The sequence below is a fragment of the Aulonocara sp. 'chitande type north' Nkhata Bay genome, linkage group LG5 (genome assembly GCF_057382095.1).
Source record: "Aulonocara sp. 'chitande type north' Nkhata Bay isolate Kocher_YH1m ecotype deep benthic linkage group LG5, A_spYH_male_GT1.1, whole genome shotgun sequence".
NCBI classification, from domain to species: domain Eukaryota; kingdom Metazoa; phylum Chordata; class Actinopteri; order Cichliformes; family Cichlidae; genus Aulonocara; species Aulonocara sp. 'chitande type north' Nkhata Bay.
This window is the reverse complement of record NC_141348.1, coordinates 23,362,327-23,380,817: the sequence shown is the minus strand read 5'-3', so window position 1 is coordinate 23,380,817 and position 18,491 is coordinate 23,362,327. Positions and strand designations below refer to the sequence as shown.

Here is an 18,491-nt window from a genome sequence, read left to right as displayed (position 1 = left end):
ATATAGGGGCAAAGTTCAGGAGAAAAAAAAGGGGGTTTCTGCCCATGATGACTTCCAACAAGGGAGTCATCATGGGCAGAAACCCCCTTCCGGGGAAGGGAGTGTGGTGAGTGCATATCAGTATCAGTGTGCATGTGTGCGTGTCGGGGTGTGTGTCCTTTCGCCTGTTAGGCAAAGATCAACAGTCCTACGCAGGTGGCCTTGATGAATAGGGCAGAGAGTCAGTTCGTTCTCATTATCGTCTCTCCTGGAAGAATGTTGTTGTTCTCCTCGGCGTCAACCTTCAAGCAGCTGGCGCCGTCAGGGGTGGAGGCATAGCCGCATTAGAGATGGAGGTAACTGGTTTAGGTCGAACGAACTGCATCCATTTTACACTCGTCCTAATGTCCATCACTGGTCTCCAGTCTCTCACTGGTCTCTCTTTTAAGAGCCGTGAGCTCCTCGAAGATCTTTCCCATATTTCGTTCAGTGCACTCACCGCTCTTCCCACAGTTTCGATCAGAGCGGCTAGCCTTGTGGGGTTTTGAACAGCAGTCACCTGCACGATGACAATTCATTTTTGATCATTTCTCTCCAGAAAACGGTGTAACTTCAGTATGTCAGGTCAAGGCAGAAGATCTCAGCTGGCTTCAGGTCACTGGTCTCTGCCTGACCTCTGACCCTGAAGTAACAAGGCATTGCATGACATCCCCTCAGTCATTCTTCGTAGCTGGATTAAAGTTTTGATATTCATGTGCAGTGCTTGAGCAGAAATTAATCATTAATCCCTTCTGTGACCAAAATACACACAAACACAAATGATGCACTCTTGATATTTATTAAATATCTAAACTCCAAAAAGCTGACATATTGTGTTTTATTGTTTTTGTGATTTACTCTATAAACAAAGAGCGAGAAAAAAAGAGCAGTGTTTAAACTCACAATATGACCCAACTACACATCAAGCAGTATTTAGACATCAGGTGGAGTTCCTGTAGAAGGACAACATGTCATCCAGACTTTGAGGAGGGCCCTGGTGGAGTTGCTGGGTTTGGCTGTCACCTGCAGGTTGCGCCTGGCTCTGCACCTGAGGTGGATACTGGGGTAGATATTGATGTGGGAACGGTGGTGGAAATGGAGGAAGGAGGTGAGGTGGGCTTGCAAACTGAGGAGTAGGTGGAGGAGGAAATGGAGGATAAAATAGCGGGTGAGGGGGATACTGGGGATGAAAGGGGGGAGCCAACAGCGACGAGCTGTCTGAGGGCGGTGGCTGTGCAGACGGGGGAGGGTTTGGTTGAGGTTCAGGAGGTGAAGATGCAGTTTTAGACCGAGGTTGTGGTTCTGCTTTGCTCTCAGAGATTCCTCCTGGAGCTCTTGCCCACTTGAAGGACATGTTGGATTTATTCTCCTCATTTTTATACTTTCCTGGTTTCGGCCTCTTGTCATCTGCAAAGTATGCAGACGGAGGTGCAAATTCAGTATCCCGCTCCTCCCGACGCCGACTTTTCCACTCAGTAAACATGAACTCTGAAAGGAAACAAAGACAAAAGCTAATGTTAGGGAGGTTACATTCCAGAAAACAGAGGTGCCTTGATCCTTAAAACTCCACCTAAAAGTGACATAAAGCCAATCTGTCAATCTATTATTGGATGGTGCTGAATTTATTAGAAGAACTAGCTAGGCTTTGATCCAAACAGCCAAGCAAATATGAATGGAATTTCCAGAAAACTGGCTGAAGAAGGATGCAAATAAATAACTACTTCCATCCACTTGTGCTGTGCTAATAATAGAAGCTGGACACTTCAGGATGAACAGCTGGTGGTAGTCATTTTTATAGTCAGAAGAGGCTGACTTTGGAGCACAGCTCAGTTGGAGTTATAGATAGTTGTAGACTTGCCTTTCCCTGATATTAAAGGTGATTATCAGCCCTGGTTCAAAGAGCAAATGAGCACTAACAAATTGCATAAAAGTGCAACTGTGACAGCAGTCAGTCACCTCTGACATTTACTGTCACCTGACCTGACTTGCCTTCACCACCTGCTCATAGACTGCATTAAGTCAATAAAAGCTCTCACACAGTCATTATGAGTCCTGTTCATAATGCAGATCAAGGAAAAGGAAATACAAGCAATGAGCACTGTGGGGCCTGGCTCTTCTCTATGCATCAAATGTCATGAGGAGTTTGGCGTCACCATTGTTGGCTGAATGTGGGTGTGCAGAGGGCAGAGTATGAGGCTGACCACACATTTCCGCGTGGTCTATTATCTATAACAGGAACGCTGACTTTTGGCACACAAATATCTTCAGCTTTTGTGCATTTGTACTTCTTTTAGCAGTTTTATAAATGAGACTCTCTGAAGTTTTCATCTGCAAACATAGTTGCTCTGCTCTGTATTTGCAATAATTTCCACAAATTAAAAAAAAAAAAATACACATCTCAACATTACTACAGCCTAAAGCAGTGTGAGCTCATCAAATGGAAAACCAAATAGTCTTTTTATTGGAGTACTGTATATTATACTATAACTATCAGTTGGGGACTTGAACTTTGGGTTTTTCACAACACATTTTGATTTGTTACAGAAGGACAAACAAGTGTTACTAATAATATCAATGTCTCTGTTTGAATCAAGGGTCCCAGTTAAATCATGCCAGTGACCCAGCATGCATGACACAGAAACCGCTGTATCTAAATAATGAATTAACTTCATCATCGACAGAAAAGAAAACATCCTATTTAACGTGTTATCTAGCTGAAACATACAGCACATTTATTATATTCATAACATGAAAGTGTTTTTTTTTTTTGAAATGAGACTTACCTTTGCCTCTGTCCCACTCTCTGACATGAGGAACTCCTGGTTTGGTGTCTCTCCTCTCCTGGATCTCCACTTCCACCTTCTTGAGTATGCTGACCTCTGGGCACTCCTCTGGTTGAGGGGAGGTCCCTGTTGTTTCAAATTCCTCTTCCTCTCCTGAAACCAAGAATTCATAACTGTTCTTACTAGCATTCGTGCGATCATTGAACTGAAGCCTGCAAACAAATTTTCTACACAAACAGCCGTGCAGATCCGAACCTTCATTCTCCTCTTCTTTCTCCTCTTCCTCTGTACCATCCAGCTTGGCCTTCTTCATCTTCCTCTGCCTTACCTTGGCTAGTCGAGCCTGTAGGATGGCCTGCTTCCTCTCCTTCAGTCGTTCTCTCTTTGTGCGCTGATCTGTAGTCTGCAGGACAGAACAGGTGGAATAAAACACTTATTAGATTATAAAGTAATAAATAATTCCTGATGGATCTAATTTAAATGACAATCACAATCTAAATATTTTTATTACATTATAAATGTTCAGTGTTGTAAACAGTTAAATAATTCCTTTATTAATTCTCTCCATTGTTATCAAATTATCTCTTTCTCTTGTATGTACAATTTTGCACTTCCTCACATAACAAGGCCTTCAATATGGGCCTGTGGTGCTTTTATCAATGTTTTTTTTTTATTATTCTTTATGCTGCTGCTATAACACAGTCATTCCCCTGGGATGAATAGAATATCTATATGTCCATCCCTCTATCAGAAACCATAATGCTGTCCTGGGCCGGCATTTTACATGTGTTTAATAGCTCACCTGATCTCTAAGCATGTCCAGAGTTTCTCTCTGTTTTTGCCGCTGCTCCTGATCCTGAGAGAATGCGTAGTACCCCACACCAAGGTCCCGAGCCTCTGAGATAAGAACAACAACAGTAAGACAACAGTTTCAAACCTGCAAACCAAACTTCCTCTGTTTCAAAGTGTAGCGTAGCATAAAAAAAGACCTTATTTTCAGTCCATAAATTCTTTTGGTATATATTATTTGGCAAAGAATTCAGTGGCGATTAAGCAAAACCCACAAAGATCTAACTTCAAACTCTCAAGATCACCATTAACTCTGTAGCCAACTATGAGGAAAGATGACACAGGCTCAATACTAATCTGTAACCACAAACAAATCGCCTTGTGGCTGACTGAGTGAAAGACGATGTAAGGGCTCAAAGCTCTTTGCTGTGACACTAACCCTGTTGTCTGATATCCTCATAGTGAATCGGTCCAACAGGCCTTTTCATTGCCTCCTCTTCCTCCCTCTCCCACTCCTGCCTCTGCAGCTCTCGTCGCATGTCTTCTGAGAGTAATGTCTTGTCTGATGAAGCTTTTCTACAGGGACCAGGCATATCCAAAAGAGTTAAGAGTTTCAAATATTTCATTACCATCCTTGAAGAAAAAAAAAAATCACAATACATAAATAATTACCCTTTCCCTTGAAGGTCTTGGTCCATTTTCTTAAAGTCTGGCAGGTCTTTTTTCATGCACCGCCGAGATCGTCCCAAAGCATCCACAAAGTCCACCCTGCAGAGAAAAAAAATAGTTGTTTTTGTTTTTTTAAATATTGTGACAAATAACACAAGGCCTTTTGTTTATCTGTAATGTCAAAAAGCAGTGATAGAGTCTGATCACTCCTTCTATATTCGCAGAGCAAAAATTGTTATTTGCATATAGTGGCTGATAAAAACTTTCTGGCTTCTCAATCATTCAGTTCATGGTAGTCTAGAAAACTGAACTAAGTTTGTGAAGATGTCTCAGCTCTTATACAAGAGGCTTCTTCTGTTCTAAAAACAAAAGGTGGCAAGCCCCAGGTGCTTCTACAAACATTTGTGAAAGAATGGGTCGCTCTTAGGAGCTCCTTACCACCTGTGCAACAGGTTCAATTGTGAAATTTACTCGCTACTAAATATTCAACACTCAGCTGTTACTGGTATTATAACAAAATGGAACTAACTGTGAACAGCAGCAGCTCAGCCATGAAGGGGTAGACCATGTAAATTCACAGAGCAGTGTCAGCGGATGCTGAGGTGTACATTGTGCAGAGGTCGCCAACTTTCTGCAGAGTCAATCGCTACAGACCTACAAAATTCACGTGGCCTTCAGATTAGCTCAAGAACAGTGGGTAGCCAGCATAATGGAATGAGTTTCTATGGCCGAGCAGCTGCCACTGGATTCTACAGCAGTGGTTTCAGCTTCTTGGTTCCAGTGAAAGGAACTCTGCATACTGAGACGTTTTTGACAATTTCATTCTTTTAATATTGTGGAAATAGTTTGGGGATCGGCCCTTCCTGTTTCAACATGACTGAGCACCAGTGCACAAAGCAAGGTTGATAAAGACTTGGATGAGCAAGTTTGGAGTGGAAGAATTTGACTGGCCTGCACAGAATCCTGACCACTGCTGAATTAGAGTGCCAACTATGAGCCAGGCCTTCTCATCAAACATTATTGTCTGACCTTACAAATGTGCTTCTAAAAGAATAGTCAAAAATTCCCATAAACTCACTCCTAAACCTGTGGAAAGCTGAAAGATATGAAGCTAAGCGTGGGCCAGTATTATCTTAAACCCTATGGATTAAGAAAGGAATGCCACTCAAGACAGACAAGTGAATATTTTTGGCAACATAATGTATTAGCAAATACTGGAAAACATATAAGCCTAATATTGATATGTTATATGATGCCAGCACAAGTTGAATATTGATGAATGCAATCAATGTGAAGTTACCATTCTTCATCCGGGTTCTCAGGAGGAGGGACGGGTGATGAGCTGAGTTGCTCCTCGTCCTCTTTCTCCTTCTGGGCAAGTGTTTCTCTCTTTTTGTCAATAATCTTCTGGGTGAAGTCAACAAGGAACAGCCCTTCCGTCTCTTCATCTGATGAGTTACACAACAAGGTAAATACAAAGTATGCCCACTTTGATGCTGTTGTAGCAGACATAAGGCACAAACAGTTCACCAACCAGGAAAGTCTCCTTTAGTCATCTGTTCGTAGAGTCTCGCCTTCTCCTCCAACTTACGCCTGTCGAGAGAGTAGAAAAAAAGCTGTGAGAGGTTTTGGTCCACCTGTTATACAGAAAAACTTCAGCAGTACTGAACTCACCTTGCTGTATCGATGGTGCTCCGCTCCTCTTCCAGCTGCTCTGCATCTTTAGCAGCTCTTGCTGAAACACCCGCATTTTGTTTATTCCAGATGTTGGGCTTCTGCAGAGGAACATGTGGAGAGGAAAATTAGAAACGTGAGTCAGTCATTGCACGCCATTATAAAAAAAACGTTCAGAAATCACTCGTGCTGTACCTTATCTTTTGATTTTGCTTTGAATCCTGCTCCAGAAGTTTCTTGTCCAAGTTTCTGCCGTTTGAACTGCTCCTGTTTCCTGTACAGCTCAGCTTTAAGGTCCACTAGCTGCACGAAATAAAACCGAAATTTAAGGTTTAGCTGTTTATTCTCCAAAGAAAAAAAAAACTAACAAACGTTATGTATTTCTTCTAAATACAGTCCATGCTCGTTGTATGTGCTGCTAGCAACCATGAGAGTAAGTTAGCTATGTTTATCCGTATAATTAAGCTTAAGCGTCTACAGTTTCTGTCAAACAAATATTTGAAGAGCTGCCTGTACATTCAACTCACCGATGAAGCAGTCACGTCTAAAGGTTTCTTCTTTTTATCCATTTCCCCTACACCTTAATCTCCAGTTTGTTGCTGTTTGCTGGAGTCCGACTTCTTCGTTGGTATTTCTGTTGCTACCAAACTGTCGCTTTACAGCCAACTAGTGGCGTCTCTCCGACACTGCACGCATTTCCGTTTCAAACGTTCATTCTTACTTTCACCGTTTTTGTTAAAAAGTAACTATAAACTAAAATAAAATGAGATGACTATTGTCTAGTCTAGATAAAGGAAAACAGATTTTATAAGGAAGGGAAAAAAAGTCGTGCAGACTCCCTCCTGCACGACTTTTAGTAGTTTTATAGTTTTCTTTTTCTTGTCTTTTTTGCTTTATGGGTGATTATATGCATTTATGTGCGAGATAGTTATGAAAATTGCTTTAATTGCAACAGGGCTATTGGCATTAATCCAAGGTTTAGAATCCAACATAATTTCAATATGTTTAGGAGAAAAGTGTCTGCACCCTTGTTGGGTAGAAGCTTTTTTGGATAAACTTACCATTTCCTCAATGAAAATTAAACACATCCCAAAAGTGTTTGGGGGGGGTTGTTTTTGAAATTGAGAGTTTTCATCAAAAGATGGGTACAGTGTGTTCATTAAGGGGTGGACATGGTCGGCAACAATACTCAGGTAAGCTGTGGAAATTAAAGGATGATCAGTTGGTATTGAGGGGGACAAAAATGTCCCCTGCAGACTGATCTGCTGTTATGAGACAGGATGGATACATGCTTCTGCTTATCCTTTTCAGGGTCGCGGGGAGCGCTAGAGCCTATCCCAGCTGTCATAGGGCGAGAGGCAGGGTACACCCTGCCAACACACAGGGACAGACAACCATTCACACTCACACATTCACACCGAGTGGCAATTTGGTTTATCCAATTAACCTATCCCCACAAGCTGCATGTCGGTGGACGGTGGGAGGAAGCCGGAGTACCCGGAGGGAACCTACGCAAACACGGGGAGAACATGCAAACTCCACACAGAAAGACTCAGGACCTTCTTGCTGTGCGGCAACAGTGCTAACTACCGTGCCACCGTGCTGCCTTGCTTTCAGACTGTTTATTGTTTATTTCCTGAACATCTTAATGTCACAGCCTCATTTTCCTATCCTGAGAAACCGAGTGCGGTCTTCTGTTGCTGTAACCCATCTGCTTCAAAATTGAATGTGCTGCAAATTCAGAGATGCTCTTCTGTGCACATTGGCTGTAACGAGGGACCGAGTTACTGCTTGACTACCAGTCAATGATTATTTTCTCTTTTTTCATACCATTCTCTGTAAACCCTATAGAAGGTTGTGAAATACTCAGGCCAGGCCATCTGGTGCTAACAACCATGCCACACTCAAAGTCACTTAAATCACCTTTCTTCCTCATTCTGATCTTCCATTTGAACTTCAGCAGGTCGTCTAGATCTTGTCTACATGGGTAAATGTATTGAGTTGAGGCTGATTAGATAATCGTGCTGAGTAATTGGACACGTGTACCTAACAAAGTATTGAGTAACCATATGATAGGTGTGATGCCTAAATAAGAAAAAAATTAAATACAGATTACTTTCCTAAATCAAAGAAATGTAATTACACTTCTTGGAGTAGCTGTCTGACCAATGCAAGTTTTTCCATTTCATATAAACTGTCCTTCATACTGTGTCTTATGCATGATGCTTTAGGCTTCGTGTATTTTGTCAATTGGTAGGCTGTTGATTTAAAAACTAAAAACCATTTTGAACCATCACAGTTCCACTGAAAGCACAATTACACAACACAAGCATGTAAATGTGAGTGAAAATCCTTGTAAATCAAATGCCACATGGCTGTGTCAATATCCGCTCCAGTTACTTTGGTTTATTTGTTTATTTCAGAGATATTAAAGTAGCATTCATTCCAGCTGAGCACTGATGTAATGATAACACTATGCTGATATAAATTTAAGTTTCCTGTCTAATCAAACATTAGATTATTGCTAACTTTATTACAGCTCTTGCCTGAGAGTCAGTGCTGCTGTAGAAGTCTGTGACTGCAATACTATTCTGTCCATAGCCCACTGATAAGATGTCCATCACACCTCATATCAGATCACAACAGAGAAATGCCCACTTTGCTATCAGATTAAACATTTGAGCAGTCTTATGTTACCAAGATATGATCACACAACATCCTGTTACCGTTGTGTTCAGTGTTTTTTTTTTTAAACCAGCATGAAGGAGGATGAAAGGTATATAAAGGTACGAAGATGGACAGAAAACAAAGAAAGTTAGATCCATATCAGAATCAGGTGAAAAGCATCAGAGCTGATTTTTAATAGACAACATCTTCATACTGTGTGCAGCAGATCCAGCAGTGGAGACGTTTTTCTTCCACCATGCTTCTGAAAAGAAACACCTGCCTGTTGGCTTTTCTCTTGTGTTCCTTGACCTTGTGGTGCAAGTCAACCAGTGCGGGCTCAAGCTTCCTCAGCCCATCACAGAAACCTCAGGTGAGATACTTTGTCCTAATTTATCTTTTTTTTTTAAACTACATTTTTATAAAATCTTTATGAAAACTTCACTCAGCGTTGGTTTCTTTTTAACGCTTGTAATAACCTATAAATATTTCAATGCTTCATGTTTTTTCTTTTCAGCCTTTGAGTTTAAACTTATTATCACCCATCATAACCACCAAAGCTTTAAGATGGACTAAAAATTAAAACTCTACCAGCTATTTAGACTGTGAACTCACCAACCAACCAGTGACATTATTCTGCACTGTACCTCACCCATGCCATTTGAATTAGGGAGGTTTTCTTATGTTAATTAAACCTCTTAAGTGGAAATTATTTCATAACAATGATGAGATGTCATTTTTAAATCACAGAACAAAGTGAAGTCCTCCAGAATCGGTCGCCAAGCCATGGAGGAGCCAAATCAAACCAATATGGACAAAACCATGACAGTGAGTTGGGGAAAAATACAAAACAAATACAGCCCATCTCCCAGCAGTCAATCCTGCAGCTTTGTGTTTTTTTTTCTCTTCGGACCAGATAAGTGCGCCCTTTGAAATTGGCGTCACCTTGAGAGCAGAAGACTTGGCGGACTACATTGTAGAGCTGCAGGAGATTGTGCAACGCCTGCTGGGAAACACAGAATCAGCAGGTTGTCCCTTCTTTCTGGTTTATACAGTAAAAAAAGTGTTTCCTTTAAATATTACAATATATTTATATATATATATATTATTTTCCCCAGAGAGACCATCTCCTCGTTGAAGATCAGAGACTGTGTCAGTGTTTTCCATAATCAGCTTTAGTTATCTAAGTTATTAGACTGTGGTTAAATAACATGAAATACAAGATAAATGAATGATGCCTAAAACATTAAAATGCTTACCATGTGACCCTGTGTGTAAAATGGAACACATCAATCAGCCAAATAGCATTTCCTGGAGATTTCAGCCTCAAAGATTATGTTCATCATCAAGGGGTTGGTTCAGCTGTCATTATGAATTTCCCGGGGTGCAGCTTTAGGAAAAACGTCTCTCAAACACCCAAATGTTTAACTCACACTCTGACATTTTGCATTCATTATTAAAACTCCTGTGTCGGCAGAGAAATACGATCTAATGTTAGTCAACCTGTAAAAAATGATACCCTGTATAGATCACTACAGCACACACTATACCATCTGTCTCTTTAGGATTCGGGTATGCCTTATACAATAAAGCATCAATCAACCTTTTGTCTCACTGTATTATATTTAATGAGTCTTTAAATCAGAAGGTCTGTGATGCAACAGCTCATCTGGTTCATGATTTACAGGTTACCTGATGGGTGAATAACAGTTTTCTTGGTGGTAATTAGCTGTACTGCAAAAACTAACAATTAAAATCCACTGAGAAGTCAAGGAACCTCACAAACAGTTGTCCATCCATTTTCCGCCACTCACCCTGGGCTGGGCTGGCCGTGGGGGGCAGCAGCCTAAGCAGAGAAGCCCAGACTTCTCCCCAGCGCAGCTCAGGGAACACCAAGATATTCCCAGGCCAGTCGATTATATCTCTCGACTGGCCTCGGAATGTCTTTTTGCACGCAAAATTTATTAATAAGAATGTTTTGTTAACGACTTTGCTAAATAACCTGAACTGAATATTGTTGAATACATCAGGGAGAAAAAAGTGTAAGCCTTGTGCATAAACATTATGCTTGACTTTGAGTATGATTTGGGTGAAGACCCATTAGGTGACCACCGTGTGCCAGTTTGATTAAATTCTGACCCTCATGATATCATGGATCATGAATGTCTCACCATGTGAACTTTGGTTGTATGAGCTAAAAATATCAAGGAAACAGATGCTTAGGATGCAAACACTTGAGTAAAGACTTAACTGGTACCTTTAAAGCTACAATTAAAAGGCTAAATGTCTTACAAAACACAAAATGACCATGTTTTTTTTTTTAAAAAGAAAAAAAGAAAAAGAAAAAGAAAAGGAAGAAGGATGTTGAAGAACATCTTGTCCAAACCTCAGTGACAGAGTTTACTCTGACCTTTTTAAAGGCTCTATAATAAGAAATGTGCTTAAAAAAATAAAAAAATAAATAAAAAACTGGCAGGATGAACACACATCTGCTCACTCTTGATATTGTTTAGATTTAAAAAGAAAAAAAAGAGCACTTAGACAAATGTGTGTGACGAGCAGGGCGTCATTAAAGTGGAGTAATGGACCGCTCCCGCAGCCCCTCTCCTTCCCTCAATGCAGAATCGGCTTTGTTCAGTGTACACGTTTGCTCCACTGTAGACTATGCTTTCCTGTCTCCGTGCGCTCCTCCATCAGCACCAGTGTTCGCACTGATGACTAATTTAACAAAACATGTCTCAGAGAAAAAAGAAGCACTATTATAAAGACTTTTAATACATCTCTACTGCATCACACCAAGGCAGCCAAACGTCCAGCAAACCAAACAAGCGAGCAATGTAAAACTACAGAAACACACATAAAAGAAAAACACAAACTGCTTAGAAATTAATCTATAATAACAACGGCATAAAAGAAATATTCAGATAAACAATTATACACTTGGATCTCTGTTAGACAAGAGATATTTTCATTCCAGTCAGGCTTGTCTCCTTTTTCTCTTTCAGGTTGTTTAAAATGAAATTTCTTCTCCACACGTCAACATCCATATATGGAGAATTGACAAATATAAAACAAAAACAGGAAACGTCTCTCTTCTTTCTTGCCAGTTTACAGCGTTTTCTCTAAAGGTCATATACCATACAGCTGAGTGGTGTTGTTTCGGATGGTGTCAAGGACAGTGGCCATGTCTTCCCCCTTCAGTAGGCTCAGCTCCCGCAGAGTATGGATGCCCATTCCAGGATGGGAAAACTGGCAGACACCTTTCCCAACCTATTAAAGAGCATGACATTCAAAAAGGTCAGCATGGAGTCTCATAATAATTAATACCTCAAATATAACAACACGGATATTTGCTTTAAATTCTGATAGTAGTTTTAGACTCAATAGAAATATGTGCCCAGTTTCACTCCACTCTTGGAGGGAAAATTTCGTTTCAGATCAACAAGAGATCAAGCAGTCAAGGAACACAAGAGACAGGCCAACAGGCAGGAGGTTCTTTTCAGAAGCATGGTGGAACAAAAACGTCTCCACTGCTGGATCTGCTGCACACAGTATGATGATGTTGTCTGTTAAAAATCAGCTCTGATGCTTTACATCTGATTCTGATATAGATCAAACTTTCTTTGTTTTCCCAAGACTGTCGTCATACCATTATATACCTTTCATCCTCCTTTATGCTGGTTTAACAAAAAACAAAACAAAAAAACACTGAACATAACGGTAACAGGATCTTTTGTGATCATATCTTGGTAACATAAGACTGTTCAAATGTTTAATCTGATAGCAAAGTGGGCATTTCTGTGTTGTGATCTGAGACCAAACTCTCTGAGAACTGACCACTTGTTGAGTCTGTGCCACAAAGAATTAAAGATCCTCTGAAGGCAAAAGCAGGTTTAACCAACACTAGCATGGCGTACCTAATAAACTGTATGACATACCTCTAGTTTGTTCAATAATACATTTCTAATATTTTGCAATTTAAAAAAAAAAAATGGCAGAAACCTTTTCTTTCATTAATGACACAAGATGTTTGTTTTGGATTTCCCGAGCCTCTATCTACACATACCTGTCTTGGCAGGAAATATGGCGCATCTGTCTCCAACACAATGCGATTCAGAGGGATCTGGGAAACGGCATTCCGGACCTCTGTAGCCCTCAAGTAGGTGATTAGGGCTGTGAATCCCACATACAAATTGGGGAATTCTGCCAGGAAGGGCTCAATCACTGGATAACTGTTTGTAAAACAGTGCCTGGAAAGCACAACGTAATTCAAATTAAAAGTCTGATTAAAGGCACTAAGATTTAAACTCCAAAGGTCTTTAGAGTTTAAAAATCCTCAGGTTGTCAGTTCTGATGTGGAAATGAGCAGAACAGCTGTTGTGTTTCAGACATATTAAATAATTCAAATTCACTTTATGACCGTTTTCTGTTCTTCTTCATCACCATCGAAAAATGACAACTATTACGAGTCAATTACAAAAAGGCTAGTCAGAAATAAAGTGCAAGCCTTTATCTTATTTCTCTAAACTGAAACATTTGAATTTCTTACAAAAAAAATAAGCAATTAATTTTAAGAAGAAGCTATAAAAAGAAAAACTGAGTTTAAAGGGTTTTACTCCACACACAACACACCTATGAATTTTGTACTCCCTGGGAACACACTTCTTCATGATTTTCAGCAGGTCGTCATCTGCATCCCTGCAGTGGATCACCAGAGGTTTCTGCATGGCCACGGCCAAACGCAGCTGCCGCTCAAACACCTTCACAGAGAAGCAGAGAAACAAAACAAAGACCACGACATTCTTATTTTCAATATCCAGGCATACGCTGCTCAAGAAAAACTGAGTCTCAAATTAGAAAATCCACTTCAGATTTTACCTTACCTCTTTCTGCGTTGAGGTGTCAGTAGAGTTTTTGTAGGAGTAGTCCAGGCCCATCTCACCAAAGGCCACGGCTTTTGGATGCCTCATCGCCGTCAGTATATTGCGCTCTTGAATACTCGAGTAGTTTTTGGCAAAATGCGGGTGGCACCCAAATGCCCCCCATACCATGTCTTCAGCCAGCAGACCTTCCCACAGCGCCTCTTTCACCATGATATCTGGGTTGCAGAAGTTTGTAATACAGCCTTGAAACTCTCCAGTGAAGCTACTCTGGTACAGCCTTCGAAAGCTGCTGAACGTCCCGCAGAAGCCAAGTTTTCCATAGAGCATGTCCAGATGGCAATGCGTGTCTATGAAGCCAGCTTCACTGCTTGAGCAGGGGTAGCTGGTCCATAAAGGTTCAGCCCCCAAGGACAGTCTTCTAGGAGTCCAAGTATGAGATGAGGAGTAACCAGGGTAACGCATGCGGAAAACACCGTCCGACTGCCTGCGTGAGGCTGTGGGGTCGAAGCACAGCTTTGACGCTCCCGTATTTGAGTGTCGGGGCAGAGCAAAGGGATCCGATGAACGTCCCCTAATGATGGATGAGCAAATATTGTCAGCCTCAACTGCAGATGCATTTAAAACGCTCACGTGCGGTGAGTGGGGCTGCTTCAGTGAGACAAAAACTTTCCTCTGTGGTGATGAGAAAGGCACCTCCATGTCTTTAGCAGCTGCCTCGAGGGTCCCAGTGGTTTCATTAGAGGGTGTAAACGTAAAAGTGGGAGTTACACCTCCCTCACTATCGACTAAAGTTTGATGTTGATCACAGCTCTGGTCAGATGAGAAACGAGATGAAGAATCTGGTATGTACTCTAGTGCAGGGAGGGCGGAGTCATGGTCCTCAGCTTCCAGCTCATTGTCTGGAGGAAATGGTCTGTCTTGGAAGGTCTTCTCCAGAGAAACAGAGTCCTCACTAACAAACATCCTGGGAAAATCCTCTCCTTCAACCACAAAACGCTGAAAAACAAAATCTTGATTCAGCGCCATGATAATTTTATGGTATGATACATTTAAAAACATTTTAAAATAAAAACTGAAGCTGCTTTAGAATTCAAAAGAATCAGTAACAACCAATGCACAACTAAAACATTATAACAAGAAGAAATGCTATATTACTTTTATTACAAGTTGTAGTTGCTTACCCTTCCATCTGTCTTTGGCTCTGAAGCATCACCTTTGATGTCTGAGTCTTCCAACACCTGCAGGGTGGGCCACTGATCTCCTTTGCTACCGCCTCGGTCCTCAGGTGCAGTGTCATACTGGCTCCAGGAGCTGTTAATATCCACAATGGTTGTCTCAAGGTAGGCTGGACTGGGACGTTCAGTCTGCAGAGGTGAAGACAAGCTGTTCATGTCAGTTCTGATGATATTAGTAGTGCTGCACGTTGTTTTTGTGTTTCCAAGGGCTGCCATCAGTGCCTTCCTGCAGATAGCCTTTAATCCCTCCTCAGGTGTCCTGTCTTTCTTCTTCAAGATAAAAGAGTGGGGTGGAGGTGGTGAAGCTTTCTGGATGTTTTTGGACTCTGGCTGTGCGGCTGAGGTGTTCATAGGTTTGTCCTGTGCCAAATTAACCACAAACAGATAATGTATTCACTGGAACCAAGCAACTTGTGAGACTCAAGATAGATTCAAAACATTCAATCTAAAATTATAATCCAATGGCAAAGGTTTACCTTCAAAGTTTTAAATGTTTCACTGTTTTTTCTGGAAAGCTTCCGCAGCTTAAGTTTGCCTACAGAGGGCAGACTTTCAGAGAGCACCTCGGCTTTTCTCTTGGGAGTATCCAGACTCAGTGCTCCAAGCCACGCAGATCCTGGAGAATCACTGCAGGGCAAAGTTTCTGAATCTTCATTTTGCGTTATGGTCCGGCAAGGCGGTGTGACTGAGTCAGCGTTTCCACCCTGATGATGTGCTGGTGAAGTGACTGTAGTTCGGAGCCAGCTGAAGGCCACCTTCTTTCTTCTGCTATCCATGTCTAAGATCCTGATCCAAAACGCAGTTAGAAAAGGAATGAACACATCTGGATAAGCTTCTTGATAAAAATGACCACGGACTGGCTCTCATGCAATGATGATCATTTTATTAGCTTCTACACAACATTAACTCTACATAAAGTGGGCCCAACACTGGGTTACCTGGTTAAGAGAATTTCTTAAAAATTCATTCCACAGTAATCATATCTCTCCAATCTTACCAGCTCCTTTTATCAGTGTTGGCACGTTCTTACTGGAAGTTCAGAACAAGGACACCACATTCAGCAGTGGAGCTTCTGCACTGAATGTCATGCAAGCATTTTTATACTCTTATTTGACTTAATGAAGCTCTCCTGTTGTGGTGAAAACCTTTTTTGGTCTACCTATATCTGATTAGCAATTAAAAAGGAGATTGATTAAGAACTAGCCCTGTAATCACGGCTGTTATCATCCTGTTATCACGGCTAGAATTTCATGCTGGCCTAAAAGGATCTGCCCTACAGTGGTTTCGTTCCTATTTGTCAGAAAGGTTTTTTTATGTCAATATGGGCCCCCACAACTCCAAAATAGCCCCTCTTAAATACGGTGTACCTCAAGGCTCTATTTTGGGTCCTGCCCTGTTCGCACTCTATTTGTTGCCATTGGGCTCCATCTTCTCGCGGTACAGCATTTCATTTCATTGTTTTGCTGATGATTTGCAGATTTATCTACCTTTAAAAGCAGGGTCAGACCATTCGCAGCTCTTATTACGCTGCCTTGATGATGTCAAACAGTGGTTGTCATTAAATTTTTTTAAACTAAATGAAAATAAAACTGAGGTTGTCATTTTTGGCAACTTTAATCATATCGACAGCACTCTGGGCACCCTTTCCTCGTATTGTAAAACACATGTAAAAAACCTCGGTGTCTACATTGATGGTTCTTTTAAATTGAATAAGCAGGTGAGTGCAGTAGTTCAGTCCTGTTTTTTTCAGTTAAGACAGCTAGCCAAGGTAAAGCCATACCTTCCGGCTAACGTCTTTGAGCGTGTTATTCACCCTTTTCTTACTTGCAGATTGGACTACTGCAATTCATTGTATTATGGTCTAGATCAGGCCACCATCCATCATCTTCAGATGGTTCAAAATGCTGCTGCTCGCCTGCTAACTGGTACCAAACGGAGAGAGCATATAACCCCAGTTTTAGCTTCTTTACACTGGCTTCCTGTCTCCTACAGGATCCAATTTAAACTTCTACTTTTTGTTTTTAAGTCACTTAATGCCCGAGCCCCTCCTTACCTGTCTGAGCTCTCTGCCTATGCTCCAGGAAAAACCACGAGGTCTAGATCAAAACTAATGTTGTCCATCCCACAGACTAACCTCAAATCCCGTGGTGATAGATCCTTCTCTGTGGCAGGTCCTAGACTTTGGAATAGTCTCCCCTTAAATATTAGATCTGCACAAACACTTGAGCAATTTAAATCTTTACTAAAGACACATTTCTATGCCCTGGCTTTTAACACATTATGACCCAAGCATTTTGGTCTTATTTGAATTAGTTTAGTTATTGTTTTAATTCTTTTACTGTCCTTTTGTTTTTTATTGTTATTATTGTATTACATTGTTGCTTTTTAATACCATTTTTATATTGTTAAGCACTTTGTGCAGCATCGGCTGTTTGAAATGTGCTATATAAATAAATTTGACCTTGACCTTGTAAGCAGAAGCAATAATGCGAGTAAATCTATACTTATCAATATTAATCCCTAGGGGCTGATAATTCCCTACTCGAACCACAGCTCTAAGTGGTCATATGCACTGTTAACCTGGAAAAGGCTCCGGAAAAGCGTGGATGTCTTACTTTATCATCTGACCTTAAACCCTTGTCTTTCAAACTAAGATCACGTAAATCCTAACACTAGCGTGAATATGGGCTTATCATTTCCCTGCACAAATCAATACACATCAACCCCAATACTGCAGCCAAAACTACAACTAAATACAAATGTATGTTTACAAAGAAACAGCTTTTTTCACAGCATTAACAAAAATAATCTGACCTCAAATAAGTTTGAGTATCTCCATCTCAAAGTTCTGCAGAATGAGTAGCCATTCATTCATTAGTTCAGCTCGTCAAACCTATCCCTGTTTATTAATGAATTAACTTGCAGGGTTACTTGTGGGTCTATCTGTTTCTAAGTGCAGGGCTGGGCTCCGCTGGTTGCACCTGGAGGGAATTTTAGGTGATAAAATTATTAGCGGGATAAACAGTAAAACACAGCTTTAATAACCTATATACAGCAGGATTGTGTATTTTTTTAAAGCTGTGACACTAAATTAACCGTGTGAAAGCACTCCGCGGGGGGGAAGCGCCTTGACGGTAAAACTTTGGCAATAACTGTGTGCTAGCTAGCAGCTTGACTGCCACAAAACTCCCGGTCACGAATGTTTGCAAACAATAATCATTACCTCAAAATATTCAATCCAACTAGTTAAATCAATATCACTATAATTATTTGACATTTATAAAACGTTAATCTAGCTAAGCCGCTTGTTTTAAGTAGCACTGCCTGACGTTGAGGAGCTATTACCTGGTGGGTCTCCGCGGTGGAAACGGCAATTAAAGCGTCAACCGGCAGCTTAAACGACTCCTACGGAGATCGGTCTGTAAACAAAAGCACTGAAACGTTTCACTGTCTTCACGTATTATTAATGTATTGAGTTGAACCAAGAAAAGTTTGTTATAAAATTAACCACTAGGTGGCGATAAGAGCGCACATTTAAAAGTTCCTTTGCGCTTTCGTCACACAATCGTGTTAGATCTCGCGAGAATTGTTTACACCGGCTAAAGCAGCAATTACACATTAGTTTTCTCTATATTTTCCTTCCAATGAGCCAGCCTTTCTTGCTTCTTGTTTACGTTACTAATTAAAGTAGTCTTGAAAAGTAGTCCAGTATTCAGTCCAGTCTTTGTACCTGACAATTTTCTGAAAACATTTTTGTCTCTTTGTGAAGCTAGGCT

The 18,491-nt window shown here is 40.9% G+C and overlaps 3 protein-coding genes across 3 annotated transcripts; 1 reads left to right on the top strand and 2 right to left on the bottom strand.

Moving 5' to 3' along the window:
- Positions 1-798: 798 nt before the first annotated feature.
- ccdc174 (coiled-coil domain containing 174) lies at positions 799-6,619 on the bottom strand. Its single transcript, XM_086292285.1, has 11 exons — positions 6,461-6,619; positions 6,129-6,236; positions 5,934-6,034; positions 5,794-5,852; positions 5,560-5,707; positions 4,263-4,358; positions 4,030-4,166; positions 3,604-3,698; positions 3,057-3,204; positions 2,802-2,954; positions 799-1,506 (listed from the first exon to the last, which is right to left on the bottom strand). Exons 1-11 carry the CDS (start codon positions 6,500-6,502, stop codon positions 959-961), a joined length of 1,635 nt encoding a protein of 544 aa, XP_086148411.1. The 5' UTR covers positions 6,503-6,619; the 3' UTR covers positions 799-958.
- A 2,084-nt stretch (positions 6,620-8,703) lies between these two features.
- On the top strand, positions 8,704-10,188 carry ghrl (ghrelin/obestatin prepropeptide). Its single transcript, XM_086294213.1, has 4 exons — positions 8,704-8,970; positions 9,348-9,425; positions 9,514-9,625; positions 9,716-10,188. Exons 1-4 carry the CDS (start codon positions 8,857-8,859, stop codon positions 9,733-9,735), a joined length of 324 nt encoding a protein of 107 aa, XP_086150339.1. The 5' UTR covers positions 8,704-8,856; the 3' UTR covers positions 9,736-10,188.
- A 1,163-nt stretch (positions 10,189-11,351) lies between these two features.
- Positions 11,352-18,290, bottom strand: tatdn2 (TatD DNase domain containing 2). Its single transcript, XM_086292284.1, has 7 exons — positions 18,061-18,290; positions 15,192-15,501; positions 14,662-15,075; positions 13,481-14,476; positions 13,230-13,357; positions 12,664-12,847; positions 11,352-11,867 (listed from the first exon to the last, which is right to left on the bottom strand). The coding sequence occupies exons 2-7, from the start codon at positions 15,489-15,491 to the stop codon at positions 11,727-11,729; spliced, it is 2,163 nt and encodes a 720-aa protein (XP_086148410.1). The 5' UTR covers positions 15,492-15,501; positions 18,061-18,290; the 3' UTR covers positions 11,352-11,726.
- Positions 18,291-18,491: the final 201 nt, after the last annotated feature.